The following is a 21846-nucleotide window of genomic DNA, read 5'->3' as shown; positions in this document are numbered from 1 at the left end:
CATTCTGCCGTTATCAGCAAGTGGTGTTTTTTATACCTCAGGATACGTACTTAGTAAATTATCATACCATGACATTGTCCAATGAATAAACTGTTGCTATCCTTCTCTGTTAGTCTGCTACACATCATTCTTGTTAGTGCAAAGCTTATCTTGAGTGTACAAGGTCACATCTGCATTCTGTTACTCCTTAGTACTGGGTGACTCCTTCTCCGGTCCCATCTCATGATGTTTTTACCTTACAGTATTGAACAGATTTTGCAGACATAAAGTTATGCCAATGCCAATTTTTATGAGCCAGGCTCCTGCAAAAAACATTAATGACCTCATCCGCCTTAGACACTGTATTGGCAGTTCATGTCCCTTCATCTCAAACAGGTCTCTCAGTACTGAACAAAAGTGTGGTCCTTGCAGAGTTCTCAAATCCTGGAGGATGGGGGATCCTGAACTCTCAACACTTAGACCAAAAGTAAAACACGAAAAGCTGTAGACACCCCGGTTGAAGTAAAAACACAACGCTGGAGAAACTTAGGTCAAACAGTTTCCTTTAATAGCAAAGGTAAAAATACATAACTGACATCTCAGGCTTCAGCCTCTCATCGAGATATGGAAAAAATGTCGGCAGCCAGAGGGGTGGTCACAAAGGCAGGTGGTGAACAGTAACAGAGACCTCCCAGTAGCCAACCATTTCAGTTCTCTCACACGCCCACACTCACGTGTCTGTCCCACCAAGATTGGAGGAACAACCCCTGATTTTCCATCTGGCCATTTTCCAGCCAGATGGCATTAACGTCGACTTTTCTGATTTCTGCTAACCTGCTCTCCTCTTCCCCCTCCCCCCTTCCCGACCCCTTTCCAGTTCTCCTCCTTCCCTTCACCCTCCCTTCCCCAGCCATCCCTCCTCCCCTTCATCGCTGCTGTCCCCTCCCTCCCTTCTCCACCTATCACCTCCAGCCTTTGCAACTACATCTCCCCCCTTACTCTTTTGATGGGACGTCTGCCGACATTTTTCCAGCCCTCGATGAAGGGCTCAAGCCCATAACGTCAGTTCTATATTTTAACTTTTACTATATAAAGGACACGTGACCTTCTGAGTTTCTCTAGCTTTGTGTTTTACTTAAACCAAAAATAAGCCTTGGCAAAAAGCAATTGCTATAGCCACCAAAAGTTTTCTATTTTAAAATTTCAAAGGATGCTCTCTGATATATCCTAAAATTCCATTCCATCTTTTAATATCAGTAAAAGCAGAAGTGGTTCTTACCAAGGTGGCGAATATGCCATAACGGATTCAATATGGTGTGTTTATTGTGAAACACAATTAACATGGGAGGGGTCACAACTCCTTCACCCAATGCACTGCTGTACAAGTTCTCCCTGTAAAAGAGCAGAAACTCATCAAAGCGAATTTCACACTTTCAAGTACAGTAGAACCCCTGGTATCCAGCACCTATGGGGATTGGTAGATGCCAGTTTCTGGTTGCTTGATACTTATTTTTACAATGCCTAACAGTTTAAAAGACAAAAATTCTATACACTGAACAAATTTCACTTGCATGAATATATGAACCTTAGATCATTTTACTTTATTTTCAGTCACATTCTTTGAAAACTTTTAACCATTGATGCATCTGCAGGTTCCTCCCCCTCCACGGAGCTGCCCGAAAGACAGACAATAATATTATAGATAATTAACCCCCCCCCCCTTCCAAGTTTACAGATAAAGCCTCTGACTGGGGCGACTCTTACTAAGCCGGGATAAGGAGACACTTTAATAGACTCTCCTCAGTGGTGAGCAGCATCAGCCACCTCTTCATCCTGGTTGACGCCATTTTATTCCAACACAACTTTACTCAAACAGCTGCCATGAGCAAAACACGACCAAGGCCGCTCCACTGGCTAATCCCATCCTCAGGTTTATGTTACAGTTTTAAACGTGTATTTTTACCTATTTTATTCCTTTTTTTAGTTTTCTCTTATTTTTCTTGAAATTTTTTTGCCAGATACCAGGGGTTTTAATTTTTTTTAAATTTGTTTTAAATTTTAAATTTAGACATACAGCACGGTAATAGGCCATTTTGGCCCACAAGCCCATGCTGAATTTACACCCAATTAACCTACACCCCAGGTGCGTTTCAAATGGTAGGAGGAAACGGAGCCCCCGGGGAAAACCCACGCAGACGTGGGGAGAATGTACAAACTCCTTATAGACAGCATGAGATTTGAACCCTGGCCCTGATTACTGGCACTGTAACAGCATTGTGCTAACCATGCTGCCCTGTGATCTTCTGGGCTGTGTCCACAACCTTTTGCAGCTCCGTCCGCTTAGAGGTACTGGTGTCCCCATACCAGGACCCTCCCTGTCACTGTCCTTGAAAAAGGCCTCAGGCCCAAAATGTCAGTAATATATCTTTACCTCCTATGGATGCTGCAAAACCAGCTGAGATCCTCCAGCATTTCTGTGCATTTTTACAACAATCAGAGCATCTGCAGGTTTTCGTGTTTCACTCAGCTCTTGGACATTTGTAATTTCCATCCCTCTATTGCTGTGTCTGCGACATCAGCTACCCTGGGCTAGAGTTGAGAATTACCTTCCCAAACCTCTACTGGGAGTTCTTACTCACCAAATTAAATGGTATCATGAACAATCCTTCCCCCTTCATCCCAACTTAACCTCGACTTGCATCTGGGTTACATTCTGGAAGTGGGGGCGCTAATCGATTTGGGCACGTCAGTCTTTATGGGTGAAATATACTCATCCAAGCTCCTGACACCCGACTGAAGATCCTCACCCCAGCTGCCTGCTCACCAGAGCTCCCAACACCCGGACTGCCCATCCATCCGAGATCCCATCGCCCTGACCACGAATCCTTGATATGCCAACGTACTGGCCACAGACTCTCTCCAAGCTCCTCGCCACCTGTCCATCCAAACTCCAGATGCCCCAATGGCAGAACCTCACCCCGGTTGCCCACCCACTGGTGTAACGGTGGACACTCGCCTCGGCCTCCTGAACACCTTCTGAAGGCTCTCTCCAAGGCCCCTCGACTTACTGTACCACATAAATATATGGCATTGGTATTAATATTTTTATTAAGCCCTGATCTCAGATGTATCTGCGATCAGGTCAAGGTATGGCTGTATTTTAAATGATCAATAAAGAGCCTGATCATTAAGAAATAGTACCTCTCCAGGCAAGGGAAACATTCTGTGGGGAACAGTTGGAGGCATTTGGACAGACATGTACATTGGCAAGATATAGAATAATATAGTCCTTCTGCCAGCAAATGAGATGAGTGTAGATAGGCAAAAAGGTCAGCATGTGTGGGCCAAAGGGCCTGTTTCTAAAGACTTCAACTCTAATGCGACAATTTTCTATGGTTGCCCACATCAGCTCAATCCCTCCTCCACAGGTTAAAATAAAAGGAGACACACAGGAGATGCTGGAGCCTGAAGCCAAATGCAACCGGCTGGAGGAACTCTGTAGGTCACGGAGCATCAAGGGGAGAGAAAGATTGGTTAACATTTCAAGCTGAACCCTTTTATGGAGACTCGTGCAGGTGGAAATGTTGATTGTTCTTTCCCTCCCACTGGTAGAACCATAGAACAGAAGAGAAAAAGGCCCTTCAGTCCATCCAGTTTGTGCAGTTCTTCTGCCTAGGCACACTGAACTGTATCCAAACCATAGTCCTTCCATTCACCACTTTAGCGGGCAGCTCGTTCCACACTCCCACCACTCTCTGTCTGAAGGAGTTCCCTGTCAACCGTTCTTTTCCTCCCACTGATGCGACTGGACCCACAGAGTTTCTCCAGCAGATTATCTTACAACAAAACAGAAAGAGAAGATTGGTCACAATCGCATCCCAGGGAGGGCATGCAACTTACTCAACGTTAATCACCAGCCACTTTTCCAGCTGCTTTGTTATCTGTTGCCGTTTCCATTCTGTGACATTGGCAATGAAGACCCCTACATTGAAGGAACAGGTCGTGGGATTGATCCCCAGAGCTCTGACTGTTGCCTTCCGGTAGTCCAAGTGTCCCATGTATGTTGTCTGGAAAGAAATCAGATTTCTCATTGTGCTTCTCTGCAAGATTCATTTGACTGCACTGGTGGAATGTCTTTGCGAGCAGAAATCTTTTGTGGATAAAGTACATGCAAGCGAAAGGCAGCAGTTTCTTGTGGCTGAGATGTGACCGAACGTTTTCCTGTTCCCAATGCCACATGCGATCTTATTACCTGCATTCCCATACTTCTAACCATCTCATGTGTTGAGGTCAGGTCACAGTCCATAGAGAAGGCAGCAGCATGGCCAGGGTTCAATACAGTGTCATACAAATCCTGGATATCACCTGCATGGTTAAAACCAGTTCATATGTGACTTGAGTAGCAGGTAAAGCTGTTCGACAAAAATAGATCAGAGGGAGGCAGCATTAAGTGTGTAGAATGTAGAAAAATAGGGCCCAGAGGATATTCAGATCTTTGATGCTCCTCTGCATTCAATACAATTCTATCTCCACACCACATTCCCACTCTCTCTCATGATCCTTAATATCTTTTAGTGTTTAGAATTCAATCTTCTTCTATTCTACAACTGAGAATAACAGCCTTCTGTGAATTCCACAGGTTCAGTGCCCTCTCTCTTCATCTAAGCATCCTATCCCATACTCTGAGGCCAAATTACCCACCTCCCCAACCAGAAGATCATCCTCCCTGCATCCAGCCCTGTCAGTCACGGACAACTCGGGCCAAAGGGCCTCTTCCTGTGCTATGAGGAAAAGTTTTAAATTGTGGGGACAGATTGCATAGATTAGACATAGAACATTATAGCACAGTACTGACCCTTCAGCCCACAATGTTATGACAATCTACCCAAAAAAAACTAAGCCCTCCCTACCTTGCAACCCTCTATTTTCCTTTCATCCCTGTGCCTAAGAGTCTCTTAAATGTCCCTATTGTACCAGCCTCCACCACCACCCCTGGAGACGCATTTAGGTTCCCACCACTCTCTGTGTAAAATAACTAACCCGATGTCTTCCCTAGACTCTCCTCCCTTCACTTTGTACTTATCCTTGTGAACGAAGCAAACTAATTAAGAGGTTCAAGACAATCGCATGATTTAATGGCTGTTTGAAGAGTGATCGTTTGGACAAGATCTCGGAAAGCTCTCCTCCACACAAAGGGTTTCAGAAAAGTGCAAAACCCTTCCCCCAGATGGCAGAAGAGAAATTTCAAAACCAGGAGGTTTTATGTGGATAAAGTATTGAGGTGGATAAATGGTTAAAATACAACTTAGCGTGATCAACATTGTACAACATGGCTGACTGCAGTTCTTGTGATCCCACGCTTCTGCTTCAGATCTCAGCAGATGTTTGTGTGCTCACAGTCAGGAGGGCAACAAGGGAGGCTTTCAGCATTTCTTTACCACTCTACTTGGAGAGAAATAAATCGACCATTGCTCCGAAAATCTCATCAGCTTTAGTAGTACCTTGTATAATGATATCGTCATCCAAATAGATCACCTTTTCGTGATTGCGAATAAGATAGGGAATGAAGTATCGGACAAAATTGAGCTGAAACGAGAAAACATTGTAGCAGGAGGTAACGTGAAAAATAAACAGAACTCTTATTTCAGCACTAGTCAATGGAAAGGAGTCCCAGTAATAGGAGAACCAGAGGAAACGACTCTACAGGGCAATGACCACGACAACGGACCGTCGAGGGGTTCAGCAGCTGAAGGACTCTGGACTACAGACTTCTAGTGATTTGCAGATGAAGGACTCTCATGGGCCGCTGGGGACTGACTCCTGGGCTCATGAACCGGGATTCGAGAGGGCACTGAGGGCAAGAAGGGCTCCTGAAGGGCCCTGGGTGCTGAAGGCTTCCTGATCGTGTCAGAGGTTTGGATCTGGAGCTTGGGTTACCAATGGTCTGTGCAGCTACAGAGGCTGTGGGAGCCCAGGAGGCTAATCTGCGGGCACTCTGTCTCTGAAGGGACCCTCTTTAGCTTCTCTTTCTCCTATTGTCAATGCTTGGCAATGCGCTGGGAGACCCTGTTTGCCTGATGGCAGACAAGGTCTTTCATTTTTAATGACAATAAAAGGAACCTTTGAAATCTAAAACTCTTGCCCAGAAATATTGTACTTGACCAAACTGTGAAAGGAAAGTACAGGAACCCCGCCAATCCCATATTTCATCCAAAGTATTGTCCCAAATTGCCACTCCTCTTTCATCATCACTTGGTTAACGTCGTGGAACTTCCCACGAGCACCATTATGGGAGACTTTCGTGAAGGGAATGGAATGGTTCAAGTAGGAAGATTAACATCACCTTCCCACCAGTAGCTGAGAATCAAAATGATAATTCCTCACTTAGCCAGGGCAGCCCAAGTTCCCAGAAGGAATCATAAAACTAGAATTTAAATGTATCTATTCATTCATTTAGACATACAGCGCAGTCACAGGCCATTTCAGTGTAGAGCTCGTCGAAAGAATCAAAGACTTGTTGATCCAAACCAAGGCTTTTATTAGCAAAAGACAGGAGCTCTTCACAGGAGGCCGACCAGTCCGGAATGATCCGACCTGGCTAGGGACACAACCCTTTAATGCCCAAACAGTAGGCTTAGCTCTTAGCCAATCGCTGTAAGCACAGTCTAGATACTGTAACTATATACACTATATACATTGGTGATAGATCTGTACTATCACATTCAGCCTACGAGTCTGTGCCACCCAATTAACATACACCCCCAGTACGTTTTGAACAGTGGGAGGAAACTGGAACCCCCAGTGAAAACCCACACAGACATAGGGAGAACGTATAAACTCCTTACAGACAATAGACAGCACAAGATTCAAACCCCAGTTCCAACTATTGGTGCTGTAAAGATGTTGCATTAACCACTACTCCAACCATGCCGCCCTAAATAAAGAAAGCTCCCAGAGGAAACCCCACAGACGTGGAGAATGTACAAATTTCTTCCAGTCAGGCCGGATTTGAACCTGGGTTGTTGGCGCTGTAACAGAGTTTTGCTAACTGCTATGCCAACTATTTATTTTTATTTTAAAATTTAATTTGGAGATACAGCATGGTAACAGGCCCATGAGCCCACACTATCCCAATGTACACATGACCAATTAACCCCGTACATCTTTGGAACATGGGAGGAGACCTGAGCACTTGGAGAAAACCCACCAGATATGGGGGAGAACGCACAAACTCCTTACAGACAGGGCCAGATTCAAACCTGGGGCACTGATTGTAATAGCATTGCACTAACTGTACCGGCCAAATTCTACACTTTGCAGGTCTAGTTTATTTGCCACGTTATAAATGGTGCAGTGAGAAGGGTTCCTCTGCTCGCACTCTGCCAGGTCATCGCCAACAATCATACAGGTGTATACCGTAGAACAAGAGCACACTGACTGAGTTAATGAAATAATTGGTACAAAGCAAGGGCAGCAGGAGAGCACTGTTGTGAGGATCCCCAATAACTGAGGGAAGAATGGTCTTTAAACCAGAGGGTGCATGAGGCTTCTCCCCGATGGGAGGAGGGAGAAGAGAATGTGCCGAGGTGTGATGGATCCTTCAGTATTTTGGCAGCCTTTTATAGGTAGTGGGAGATGTAGGTGCTCCATGGAAGGGACTGAGGTTGCATTCATCCTGGTACTCGGCACATATTGGGCTCAGCCTGTAAGTAGGGTGTGCTGTACATCTCCCCATCACCCAGGTGATGCTGATTACACAACCTAAATATTTAAAGGCCTCCACTGCTCCATTCTCTGTTAAATGTGACCATTCAGATAGTTTAGTGAGTTCATTAGTAACAACACAATGCTGGAGAAACTCAGCAGGTCAAACAGTGAACTTTATAGAGCAAAGATACTGTAAAGATATATAACTGATGGGTTGGGCTCGAGCCCTTCATCAAGGTATGGCTGGGAGAGAGAGAAAAGGAAAGAAGGAGAGAGGGAGGGAAAGTGAGAGGGACAGAAAGAGAGTGAGAGGGAAGTAAGGAGAGAGAAAGAGAGTGAGCAGTTAGCGCAATCCCTTTACAATGCCAGAAACTGGGACCAGACAAGCGTTCGAATCCCACACTGTCCTTTGGTGGATCCGGTTTCCTCCCACCCTTCAAAATGGTGCCAGGATGTAGGTTAATGGGGTGTAAATTAGGTAGCACAGACTTGTAGGGCCAAATTGGCCTGTTACCTTGCTGTATATCTAAATTTAAAAAAAATTTTAATTAAATAAAGTGAAAAAGAGAGAGAGAGAGAGAATTGGGTAAAGGCTGAGGATCAGATCAGAGCCTGGATCAGGATCATTTTGTTAATCATCGGCCCCTTTCACACCACTGATTCCACATGGGTTTAACTGGTTAATTTAGCGGGTCTGTTCCTGGTGATCACACGGTGTGAAACGTTCCAACCTGGCGGGGTGAGTTAAATCCAACCAGGCTCTGACACTTGGTGGGGGCAAGAGTCAGAGCCTGGCTGAATTAACTCACTAATCGCTTCCTGGCGGGATGAAAGCCCAACGTGCTCTTGCGTCATCACCGCTGGAGTTGGGACCCCCCTTAAAATGCCGGCTTGCCAATTAACCAGGTAAATCATGGCGCAGTGGAAAAGGCTCCCGAGTGCAGCAGGCCCGGCAAGTTTTCCCGCTTCCTGGGAGGGTTGGCAGTGTGAAAGGGGCTTTAGAGTTTGGCAGCAAGGAACGAGCCCTTCAGCCCTACTTTCTATGCTAACAAAGTTGTTTAACTGAACTAGTCCCATTTGCAGGTATTTGGCCCATATCAATGAACCTTTCCTATTCATGTACTTGTCCGAATGTTCTCTTAATTTTGCAATTGTACTCCCTTTTACCACTTCCTCTTGGACCACATCCCACATACCCATCACCAGCTGCCCATCAGTTCTCTTTTAATCGTGATGTGCAACCTGCTCCTTTCTCCAGAAGGAACAAAACAAGGGCCAATGTATTTTTAACATGTAAAATGACATTTCTACAGCATAACTATCTAAACAGTTGGCCTTCTATATAATACACAAGTATGCTGGAGAACCCAGCAGGCAACACAGGAAGTAAAAGGTAACCAATGTTTTGGCCCTAGGCATTACCAGCCCAATGTTTTCAGACTATCTTGTTTAACTGGCTTCTTATATCTTTTTATTTGGTGCAATATGGGTGTCCCTGCCTGGTAAACCCATTCCCCAACTGCTTCAGGTCTGATTCCAACCCAAAACATCGACCATTTCTTTCTCTCCCACTGATGCTGCTCAACCTGCTGAGCTCCTCCAGCAGATTGTGATTTTGTACCAGCAAAATAGCATTTCCCTTGCTCTGTTCCAATGATTTCTCTCTCTCTTTGTAACTTTGCGCTCTGTACTGCTGTGCTAGGCACGAGTTGACTAGCTGGGTTGCCTGCAAAACAAACTTTCTCCCAGTACCTCGGTCTATGTCAACTTGAACAAAAGGACTCCACTGCACCAACATCCACACCACCACCCTAGAACCTCGAGGGATCCCCTGCCTTTGGGTAAAGCGCATACTCACCGGCTGCAGTAATTCGGGTCTTGCAGAGTCAGGCCTTACTTTCCCCTCCAGGATGGCAGGGTTGAATTCTATTATTTTGTACTGTATTTCTTTCAGTTCTGAACTCTCAATCCATTTGCTAAAGGGGAAAATGGGAGAAGAGAAAAGCCACAGACCTGTCAACCGAGTACAGTGAGAATTCTGAGAGGGGATCATCTAGCAGCAAAGAACCATCCTGTTCCATTTTGACACACATTCCTTCATTCTCCATTCTCCCCACTAACCTAGTAAGCAGAGATATTGTCAGAGCCATAATTAGATAACTATAAACAGATTTACTTTGGAAATACACATCACAAGACGTTTCTTTCAACACCAGAATGTACCGTATATACTCATGTCAAAGTCAATACTGTGGTCCCAGCCATCCGCCCACCTGAGCTCCCGACATCTCCAACACGGACTTAACACATGGTTCCGGCCGCCCATCTGCCCATCAGAACTCCCAACACCTCAATTGATGTAGGTACTTACTGCGGTCAAAAGTAGTATCCGTGTAATAGTTGACCCCCTAAATTTAATGTTAAAAATTGTTTTAAAAACTTGACTTTTACACAAGTATAAACAGGATGATAATGGGCAAAGAGGCATTGTTGCTTAATGCCAGCATCATAGTTGGAGGGATTGTGAAAGGGTTAAGAACTTGTGATCAGGAACGTTTTAAATTTTACAATGGAACCTGAGGTTTGTGAGTCAGCCCATCTTTTTTCTTGAGGGGGAGAGATTTACCAGGTGGTGGGTGTATGGAAAGGGCCACCAGAGGAAGTGTTTAAGAAACATTTGGACAGATACACAGATAGGATGGGTTTAAGCAGTGGTTCTTAACCTTTTACTTTCCACTCACATACCACTTTAAGTATTTCCTATGCCATCGGTGCTCTGTGATTAGTAAAGTGGGATGTGGGTGGAAAGAAAAAGCTTGAAAACCACTGTTTTAATCGTCCCTAATTGACTCGTTACATGCATGGTTTCATAACCCCAAAGGAAATGGGCCAATCACAATTTTTCTCAAGCAAAATATTTCAGGAACAATTGGGTCTGGAGCAGTGACCCTGTTGAACAGACTTTATGTTTTGTGTCTGCTTTCCTGCTCGATAGCACACCACAACTTATTCTACATAAACTTCCACAGAGCTGGCTGTGAGAGTGCTGTGCTGTCTCTGAGACTGACCTCGAGGGGCTGGATCTAGCTTATATCCCGGAGGGTGATTGGCAGCCACCTGGGTGGGGCTTGGTCCATTCAGGTCGGCTGATTGACAGGCGGCCAGGTGTTGCCTTATCCTCCAGTCCTCTTCTGCAGGTACACAGGTTGCCCCCTACAGTAGGCTGGTGGAGTATCACCACAGGTTTTGTCTCAGGACAGGACTCACTGCCACTTTGGGTGGATTTTTTTCAGAAATACAGCCGGGAACAGGTCCTACCAGCTCACGAGCCCATGCTGCCCAATTAATCTACCCCACACCTCTTTGGAATGTGGGAGGAAACCAGAGCGCCAGGAGGAAACCCATGAGGTCAAAGGGAAGGAGTAGAAACTCCTTACAGACAGTGCTGGATTCAAACCCAGGTCGCTGGCGCTGTAATAGCACTGCTCTAACTACTAACATTAACCCTGCTGCCCCATGATGTTGGCATGAAGGAATCGTGGAGATGTCACTGCGCATTCTCCTGGCAATCTTCTGAACATTTGATTTCCAAAACTGTGTCAGCTGAATAAACTTAAAGCCTCTATAGTTACAACTCTAGAATGACGAATTCCAAAGATTTACAATCTCTGGGAGAAGAAATTCTCCTCTTTTTAGAATTAAGCAAAGAATCAGGGATGAATAACTAATCCAAATGTTACCTCAGATGGCCAAGAGAGATTCTGAGAACAATTATGTAGAAAAAAACATTAGCCTCAGTGTTGCTGTAAATGCTGTTGATTGCCGCTATTGTTCCTCCCATCCGCTCCTCAGCAGCGCAGATTATGATGGGTATCACATCTTCGCCCACATCATCTTCGCTTTCCTCCACTGTGTGGACTGAACTGTGAGGAGTTCGAGAATCAGGTTCTTTGGCTGAACGGTGAAAACACAAGCAGTTTACGTGCAGAGAGAGGAAGAGATGAACTCAATCATCCCAGAGACTGACACAATTCCACAACCCAGTTAGCAGTCTGTTCTGCCCAATGCCAGTGCTCATGCCATCTACCTTTACTTCAGAAAATCAGTCAACAGAGCTTTCTATTTCTTTCCCCTTCATTGCAGAGTAAAGTACAGAGGCATCCAGCTGTTCAAGTGCAAGAATCTTAAAAGTTACCAGACAAAAAGTAATCAGTGAAACACGTTAAGTCTGCAGATGCTGTGATTGTAGTTAAAAAACACACCAAAATGCTGGTAAGTCTTCAGATTCAGCTTTGATTTATTGTCAGAGTACATACATGACGTCACATACAACATTATGTAGATGTGCTTGCTGGAGTGAAGACTGGTGCCTGTGATGCCGGTTAACAACCCTCTGAAGATTTTCCTTGTCCTGAGAGTTGGCACCTCCATACCAGACAGTGATGCAACCAGCCAGGATGCTCTCCACAGTATACCTGTAGAGGTTTTCAAGAGTGTACATGATTCTACCACTAGACAAATACTCCCCTCTCCTCCCCTCTCTACTTTCCCTGGGGATCGCTCCTAATGTGACTCCCTTGTAAACTCCTCCCTCCGCTCTATCCTTGATATCTACCCCTGTGACTGCAGGAGTTGCTCCACTTGCAGCCACACCTCCTCCCTCAGCACCATTCAGGGCCCAAGACAGTCCTTCCAAGTGAAGCAACATTTCACTTGTAAATCTCCTGGGATCATCCACTGCATCCGGTGTTCCCATCTACATCGGAGAGACTGAACAGAGGCTGGGAGATCACTTTGTTGCACACCTTGCCTCTGTCCACAGCAATAGCCTGGATCTCCCAGTGGCCACCCGTTTCAATTCTCCATCCCATTCCCTTGTTGACATGTCTGTCCATGGTCTCATGCACTGCCAGACTGAGACCACCCACAAATGGAAGGAACAACACCTCATCTTTCAATTGGGACCCCACATACCAGATGCCATTAACATCGACTTCTCCGTCTTTCGTCAACCAACCCACCACCCCCCACAACTTCTTCCCCTATTGCCTTTCCCTAGCTCTGTCTCCCTCCTTTTTTCCTCTTTCTCACACAGTCAAAATCGATTCTCATCTCTCCCCCTTTTCATATCCAATTAACACATTTTGTTGGTCTGGACTCCTTCCCCAGCCAGCACTGGTCTGAATTCTGAGATTTTCTGTTCTCTGCTTATTCTTTGCTCATTCCTTTAAGAAGGGTTCAGGCCCGAAACGTCTCCTGTGGATGCTGCAAGACTGGCTGAGCTCCTCCAGCATTTTGATGTGTTCTTTAATAAGTAATCAGTGGCATTAATAGAGTGAGATTTTAAAATTTTTTAATTTTATCAATACTTCACATTAGAAGCGCATTTTGGCCCCTGAAACCTGCGCCGCCCAATGACACCCAACTAATATACCAACCATGTATGTTTTGAACAGTGGGAGGAAACCGGAGCCCCCGGGGAAAACCCACACAGACACGGGGAGTACATACAAACTCCTTACAGACAGCGTGGGACTCAGACCCTTATCCCGATTGCCTGCGCTGTAAAGGCATTGCATTAACTGCTAGCCAACTGTGCAGCCCATGGTTGATTTAGGCATCATATCCAGAACAGACACGTGGGCTGAAGGGCCTGTTCCTGTGCTGTATGGTTCCATGTTCTATGAATATTATAAACTAGCAGGTGAATTTTTTTTATATCCAACTTTTTTTTAAATTATACCAAATGATCCCTTCCATCCACCTGAGAGGGCAGGAGGCTGATCAATTTGCAATGGCATGTCTGACAGAGCAGGCCAGCTCTCCTTCAGTGCTGTTCTGAGAGCCTCAGCCGAGATCAGGGGTAGCCAAAGTGGGCCACATCGAGCTTTTTGACACGTAGTGTGCAGCTCGTGGAACTATGTTGGCTGGAGGAAATACCAGTGCTCCTGAAACTGCCCTGGGACACTCTGAATTCCCGCAGCCAGGCCAGAGGGTCCCGGGACAGTCACAGACCGGGCTGTGTGACAGGAAGAAAGAGTGGGCCTTGTGGAATGGCCCCTGCAGAGGAGCGGAGTGAACAGTTCTCGCTGAGTCTGCTCGCTTGGGCTGGGCCACACCATAGCAGAGTGTGGTAGGAAGATCGGTGTAGAGCTCGTCGAAAGAACCAAAGACTTGTTGATCCAAACCAAGGCTTTTATTAGCAAAAGACCGGAGCTCTTCACAGGTGGCCGACCAGTCCGGAATGATCCGACCTGGCTAGGGACACAACCCTTTAAGGCCCAAACAATAGGTGTGGCTTAGCTCTCAGCCAATCGCTGTAAGCACAGTCTAGATACAGTAACTATATACACTATGTACATTGGTGATAGATCTGTACTATCACATTCGGGCAAAGCTGAGGGTCCTCTGTAGGGAGCGGCCACAGAGGTCAGGAACCGGAGCTGGGCCAGGAGAGCTCCGATGAGGCAGTGGTCTGCCCCAGAGGCAGGGTATCTGTTCAAGCCCTCTGTCAGGGAGGGGGAGGAGAGGCTGGAGGGGTTCCTCAATGAGGGCCTCATCCAGGTGCCAAGCCAGGACAGAGCTGAAGCTGGCAGAGGTAGCGAAGGTCCTGTCAGTGGTCATGGGCAAGCCCTGGCCCCACTGGATGGTGAGTCAACACCAGACAGTGTAGAGGTTAGATCACTTCTTACCCCAATCTCCACTCCCAGCAGCCATTCCCACCAGCGACTGGGATGAGTGGAGTGGAGGGTGGGATGGGAAAGCCCTTGGCCTCGCCCTGCCACAGGAGGCAGCTTTGAATCGGGTCACTTCCTGCATCGTGGACTCAGCTGTGGACGTGGATTGGTGCAGGTATCTGCGGAGACCAGTGACAGCAGGGTTGAAAAGAACACATCAGAAACAGGAGCAGGAGTTATCCATCTGGCCCTTTCGAGCCTGATCCCACATTCAGTGAGATCACTGCTGATCTTGCCATGGGCCCATCTCCACCTTTCCCCATAATTCTTAATTCCCCTGCAATGCAAAAGTCTTTCTTATTATATATTAAATGTAACTTAATGAGGCATCCTCCACTGCTTCCTTGGGCAGAGGTTTCCACAGAAAATCAGTCAGGATTTTGAAAATATTATTACTAGCAGGATACCTGGCGTTGCCCAGGAAATAAAACCCTCAGTTGTTGACTACATGTCTGCCCCTTGACTGTCTGAAGGCCTGAGCACTGAAATGGGCGCATCTCTGCTGTTCTGTTTCCTGGCGCCTGCTCCTTGCATGTCTGGAGTCATCAACAGTGAGGGGCGAGACTGATGTTCCTCTCCTGTCTCTCTTGCTTTCTCCCTTGTCTAACTCTACAGGCTGTGAAGAGCTTTTGCCAATGTTGCTTTGCTTTTTTGGGGCCGATAATGAACTGGGTTTGGCCACTTGTTTTTATTCTGAATGTACATTGATGCCCAACACTGTAACTAATTGAGGGGTCCCTGGTGGAATTTCAATTTTTTTTGGAATTTTTAACTTCATATGACCTTAAAGCAGGGGTTGGCAAACTTTTTAAACCATCAGCCGCTTCACAGAATCCTTGATCTCTCATCGACCACCAGGCATGTAAAATAAATTTTTTAAGTTATCAATGATAAATTTTTCTATAGTCTAGATATTTACTGACTCCTTGGATAGTCCCATTGACCCCCAGGGGTCAATATAGACCACTTTGCCAGCCCTGCCTTAAAAGTTAAATTCAATGTGGTCAAATGTTACCCCCACTGAACCTCCTTAGACATTTCTTGAGTGCCTCCATATTGATTTGTATGGAGAACAGACAAATATTTATTAGATGTATTATGTGCCCTTTTTGATTATTGAAATGAATACAAATTAGCAGTTTAAAAAACTATATACATATATTTTTTAATATTTATAATTCTTTGTAACAAAATATGCACGTAAGAGTAAAAACATGTTTGTAATATTTTTTCATGTCTTGCAGCTGTCAGACACATGAAGTTTATTGTGTGTGACCTCGGGCCTAGATTTTTGCTCTCAAGTGCATGGAGCGAGGGGCATGCGACTGCAATGGTCTAACTCAAAGGCAAGAGTTCTAACAAATGAGTCCACTTTCCATCATGTCATATAATGCATCAGACACCAAATGGCTTCAAAGTTAAAGAATGCCAGCTTTATACCCATTCCCACTGAACAACAGAGGGCTGCTCACCTGGTTCTTCCTCGAGGAGCAGCGCCTTGTGATATTTGTTGTATAGCACCAGGCAAAATGTCAGAATAACTAAAACCAGCAAGCCCTGATTAACTGGAAGATCAAAATCAATGGAAAGAGAAACAAAATATTTAAAAGTGGAGCAGCAGTCTTGAGAAGGGATAATAACAACTCACAACAAAATCAACATTAATTATAAACAGTTAATTCATTTCATTAAAAGGAAACTTGTTTGAAAGATGGGAGTCGGACTTGGGGGTGGTGATTTCAGAAAGAAGCTGGTCAGATTGGTGCAAGGACAGCACGACAGCACTTATAAATGCGAGATATGGACTGGTTCTGTATAATTTTTTTTACATCAATTATATCTGACCCCACAAAAGTTACACAGATCAAAAGTCGAAATTTCAGAGATGTGTTTCAGTTGTGGGATTGAGACAGGAACCTTTCTACATTCCACGTGGCCGTGCATGAAAGTGAGGCCTTTTTTAGCAAGAAATCGCAGAAAAATCAACCAGGATAACAGGAGTGGCCTTTGCGGGCAGCCCAGAGCCATATCTATTAGGTAATTTCATGGAAATAAGTGACAAATTGACCAAATATCAAATCACATCTATAAAATACATTGGCAGTAGCGAAAAAATGTATCGCGATCACTTGGAAGTCTGACTCCCCTCTACCCATAGCACGATGGACTGCGGAAATGAACAGCTTAAATCACATATAACTTAAAGAATAAATATGACACTTTTGTAAAGGTCTGGCAGCCAGAATTGGACCACAAAGGGGCCCAGATACAGTAATAAAAAGGAACAAAAAAGGGAATAAAAGTAACTATTATATATACAAAAACGCAGTTTATCCAACTGTACTCTATAAAATATATGTAAGCTCGACGATGAGCGAATCTGTATGTATGGAAGTGGGGGAGGCGGTGCGGGGGGAGAGTGGGAGGGACTGTTTTGATTTAGTTTTTGTTTGTTGCGTTTGTAAGAAAAAGTTTAATATATTGTATATTTAAAATGTTACTGTATATTTTGAAAAAAAATCAAAAATCAAATATTCAAAAAAGGAAACTTGTTTGAAAGGCATATTTAAATATTATTTTTTATTTGGAATTCAGTTGTAATACATATTCCAATGAGGAAAAATGGCGGCGCTGCTGGAGCTCCAGTGACAGCTCCCACTGGTGCGGATTCGGGAGAGCAGAGACACGGTACTGCTCCAAACGTTTCAGCTGCCTGGTCCTAATGTTGGCAGCTCTGTAGGGGCTTTAATCAGCTTAAAGGACCTAACAGTGTTTGTAAGTAAAACCCTGCCACTGAAGGGGTCTGTGCCCAAGATGGCAGTGTTTGTGCTCAGCAGCGGCCATGAGAGACTGCAGACTGCAGTGGCACCAGAAATGAGGGCAGCACCCCCTGGGGAGAAGGAAAAGCAGAGGGGATGACCCTACAGGTCCACTGTGGTGGATCAGCGAGGGACTTAGTGGCTGAGGGACCCATACAGGCAGTCGGGGGCCCTTGGGGGACTGGTTCATGGGAACTGGGATTGGAGAGAGTGGTAAGGCAAGAAGGGCCCCCAAAGGGCCTCAGGCTCTGAGGTTTTGGGCTCGACCTGCCGATGGATCAAACAGAAGTTTGTACGGCTGCAGAGGCTGCGGGAGGGCTGGAGGTGAATCCAAGGACACTCGGTGCCTCTGAAGGGACTCTCTTTTGCTTCTCTTTCCGCGGACTGCAAGCCAAGTGGGCAATTCTAAAGGCAACTCTTTGTCTTCCTGATAGCAGGCAAAAGTTAAGTATGTTATATTTTAATTTCATGACAGTAAAAGGAACCTTGAACCTATTATCCAATCAAGGCACAAGGACTAAAACACCTCCTGTGCACCAGAAAATGGCCTCAGGGTTTGATTCTTTGTCTTGTCTGCACATCAGCATTGAACCAACAAATATTGCTGACATTAATGTAATAACAATTACATTTCAAAGCTCAGGAATCATTAGCTAAAGTGATCAGTGACATTTAGATGACTATAGCACAGTAACAGGCCATTTTGCTTCACGAGCCGGGGCTGCCTAATTTACACCCAATTGATCTACAACCCCCATATGTTTTGAACGGTGGGAGGAAACTGGAGCCCCCAGGGAAAACCCACGTAGAGATGATCAGGCAACAAATTATTAGATGCCTCTGCGGCAAAAAGCTCACTTGGGATGTAAAAAATAGATTTGGGCCAGGAAGTTCATTATATTTAGTTATTAAGGACAGCAACTCACCACAGGGAAATGGCATCAGAAGGAAAATAAGTTCACTGTCACATCCAAAAGTACAATGTGCAGATGAACTGAAACCCCTGCTTGCTGCAGGACTTAAAATACACTGAGGAACAATAAGTACAAATCAAATTACAACACCAAAAAAGGTAATAAATATGAAAGGAGAGATAAATATTCACAATTCCAGCCAGTACCAAAAAACACGATGTTAGAATAATGCAGACAGATTTCTGCTGATCTTTGATGGTCCACAAAGATTAAGACAGAAATAGATCACTGGGTTCTACATTGGTTATACCCTTCCTCCAAACAGTGGTTCCTGATCCAAAAATCACATTATGCTCCTTCACTCATTTCTCTTCCCCACAGTTTTGTGTTAAAAAGACTCCTTTTTTGCATGATTTGGGGTTCTATGGTCACTTTCTCAAGGGAAGGATATATGTAAAACATAAAATCTGCAGAGACAGTAACTGAAATAAAAGCACAACGTTGGGGAAACTCAGCTGGTCAAACAGTGTACTTTATGTAGCAAAGATAAGGATACATAGCCCTTCATCAAGGTAGGAGCGAGATGTATGCAGGTGCTCGATCATAATGGTGAAGGGGAGGAGCACAGCCCCACAGGTAGGAGATAATAGGTGGATAAGGGAGGGAGAGAGAGCACACCAGCCAACAGGGGAAGGGGGGATCACTATGTGAAAAGAGAAGGAAGGGGTGGAGAGCTGGTGGAAGGAGGACAGAGGGATAGGGAAGAGATGGGGAATGGGCTAGCAGAAACCTGAGAAATTGATGTTAAATCCATCTGGTTGGAGAGTGCCCAGATGGAACATTAGGTGTTCCTCCTCCAATCGACAGGTGGTCTTGGTTTGACAGTGCATGAGGCTACGTTAACCATAACCATATAACCATTTACGGAGCAGAAACAGGCCATGTTGGCCTTTCGAGTCCGCACCGGTTCACTGATTTTGTGCACCTTCTTCAGGCATTGGTGATTTTAAGTGTAATGTATCTTTGAGAATTTTAACATCTATCCATAGGTCCTCTGTACTTTGGATGTGAAATCTCATATTAAAATATTCAAAAACGTTGGCTGTGTGGGAGAAGCCAGTGAGTGGCCGTGGACAATTACTTCTCAGACTGGAGGCCTGTGACTTGTGGTGTGCTGCAGGGATCGGTTCTGGGACCAGCGTAGCTTGTCATCTAGATCCACAATCTGGACAACAATGTGGTGATTGGATCAGCAAGTTTGCAGACAATACTCAGATCAGAAGCGTTGTGGACAGCAAGGAAGGTTTTCAAAGCTTGCAGAGGGATCTGGACCAGCTGGAATAAACAGCAGATGGAATTTAACATGAACAACTGTGAGGTGTTGCGTTATTGGTTGTTGAAATTGACTGCCTTATAAATGTGGCTTTCATTTGACTCTAGACCAGCCATTCTCAAAGGGGGTCACAGCACATTTATGTAAAAGCCTTGTATTCTTTTCAGCTCAGGTAACATAAATATTCTTTATGGTTTTTTTTAATGCAGCCAATAGGAGACAAGTACAAAAGAAACCAAGACCTGACTTTTTCTCAAGGAAGGGGGCCCAAAACATTTGAGCAGAGACCTATGGGATCCAGGGGTGTAGCCAGGTTGTAAAGTTAGGGGGAGTGAGCATATAAAAAAGATGCCAAGACACATACCAGATGGTGAGTCAGTGGATGAATGGTGCCCTGCACTGATTTTTCGGCAGCATCAGAGCGGTGGGAGGGGGCGGGGTGGCGGCGGCATACCAGGAGGCGTCAGACCAGGGTGGGGGGGGGTTGGTGGCAGAGGCAATGGATCAAGGGGGGCTGTGGCAGTGTCAGACTGGGGTTGGGGCGGGGGAGAGGCACCACTATTGCTGACCCTGCACCCTCCCCCCCAGCTACACTACTGAGGGGAGCCATAGCCCAAAAAAGCTTGAGAGTGGCTGGTGTAGACCCACAGCAACTCTTAACCAGCCATCAGTTGAAAAGGCCAAGGGCAGGTCAAGAGATGTCCACGTTCCCTGGTCCTGATGAAAGGTCATCTGCCTAAAACATTGACCCTGTCTCCCACTCCACAGATGCTGCCTGACCTGCTGAGTATTTTCAGCACCCTCTGCTTTTCTGTGTAGTGATCTGCATTTGCAGGGCTTTTGGCTTTGTACTAACCCACTGTAAAGCCAAGTGAAGATGAGGAGCACACTTACTTTTTCTAATTAATGCCATTGGTTTCCCGCCGCCTCACGATTGCTACAATCTGAAGGAAGAGTAAACATTCATCAACAATCGGCTTGGGAAATCCAATAAAATGTTATTACATGCAACCAAGATTGTGGTTCAGCAAGTATCATATTAGCAGGTGGATGAAAGAGAGGGGTGGGGGGGGGGGTGGGAGGAAGAACTTTGAATTCCCACTCCAACACTGCCACAAAACTCTTTCAAGTTCTTAATTGCAATGTTGGAAGCATAAGGGCATAATTCCCTCAAACAATAGAGTAATAGCAAATAAATTTATTTCTGTGAAGACCAACATTTATTGCTGTGAATCACAGCTCTGGTCTTTTATTTTAAATTGTGGCATGGAACCTTGAGGGAGGAGATTGGGCCTTGGTTTCATGTCTCATCCAAATTGTTAATTTTTTTTAAATTTAGGTGTGCAGTGCAATAACAGCCCTTCCAATCCATAATAGCCCAATTAACATAAAACCCCCATTTTGGAATGTGGGAGGAAACCCACGCAGACACGGGGAGAATGAATGAACTCCTTACAGACAGCGCCGGATTTGAACCAAGGTCACCAGCACTGTAATAGCATTGCGCTAACTGCTATGCCAACCATGCCACCCCAAACTTGCTGATCCCATACTTGCTACTCGTAAGAGTTATGTGACTTGAGGCATGCTTCTCTGCAATTCCAATGCAGCCAGTTCTTCATCACCTCATGGAAGAGTAACAAGACTAGGTTAAACTGGCCTTTCATAAAAGCAAGAACAAAGTAGTCATGATAATCTTGAACTAGATTACCCTGCCCTATTTTTCCTGAAATACTAAAGGATAGATGTAAGAGCTTTAGAGTCTGCGTGGAAGAGGTTGTAGAGCTCTTCGAAAGAATCAAAGACTTGTTGATCCAAACCAAGGCTTTTATTAGCAAAAGACAGGAGCTCTTCACAGGTGGCCGACCAGTCCAAAATGATCCGACCTGGCTAGGGACACAACCCTTTAAGGCCCAGACAGTAGGATTGGCTAAGCTCTCAGCCAATCGCTGTAAGCACAGTCTAGATACTGTAACTATATACACCATATACATTGGTGATAGATCTGTACTATCACAGAAGTTCACTGATCCCAGGACCGACAGACTTTAGTGAAGTGGTTAAACTGGAGGACAGGGGAGATACGATGGAGATATCAAACTATGAAGAGTAAAAACAGTGGATAGAAAGACACTACTCCCATTGGAAGAAGGGTACATGGGATGAAAGTGACGAGCCAAATAGTCTCTTTCTGTACTTAATTATTCTGTGATTTACCAATTCCTGAAACCAGATCAGAAACCACACCTGAAACATGAAGTTAAAAACAGCTTAGCCATGAGCCCTCCTGGTCACTGACTCCGCATATTTTCATCACTCCCTCCTCTGTCAACACCTTTTCCCCTGTTGTAACATCA

The 21846-nt window shown here is 45.2% G+C and overlaps 1 protein-coding gene across 1 annotated transcript in view; it reads right to left on the bottom strand.

Moving 5' to 3' along the window:
- The window catches only part of glt8d2 (glycosyltransferase 8 domain containing 2), a 46561-nt gene that overhangs the window by 5180 nt on the left and 19535 nt on the right, over window positions 1–21846 (bottom strand). Inside the window, exons 4-11 of the mRNA XM_069904253.1 lie at window positions 20384–20433; window positions 15896–15988; window positions 11427–11640; window positions 9545–9662; window positions 5481–5565; window positions 4232–4344; window positions 3880–4046; window positions 1259–1371 (exon numbers count right to left, since the gene is read on the bottom strand). Of these exons, the coding sequence (XP_069760354.1) occupies window positions 1259–1371; window positions 3880–4046; window positions 4232–4344; window positions 5481–5565; window positions 9545–9662; window positions 11427–11640; window positions 15896–15988; window positions 20384–20402 (922 nt within the window). The 5' untranslated portion in view covers window positions 20403–20433. The remainder of the gene's footprint in view (window positions 1–1258; window positions 1372–3879; window positions 4047–4231; window positions 4345–5480; window positions 5566–9544; window positions 9663–11426; window positions 11641–15895; window positions 15989–20383; window positions 20434–21846) is intronic.

Source organism: Narcine bancroftii, chromosome 11, assembly GCF_036971445.1.
Source record: "Narcine bancroftii isolate sNarBan1 chromosome 11, sNarBan1.hap1, whole genome shotgun sequence".
NCBI classification, from domain to species: Eukaryota; Metazoa; Chordata; class Chondrichthyes; order Torpediniformes; family Narcinidae; genus Narcine; species Narcine bancroftii.
The sequence above is the reverse complement of the archived record's forward strand: the minus strand, read 5'-3'. Positions and strand labels throughout refer to the sequence as shown.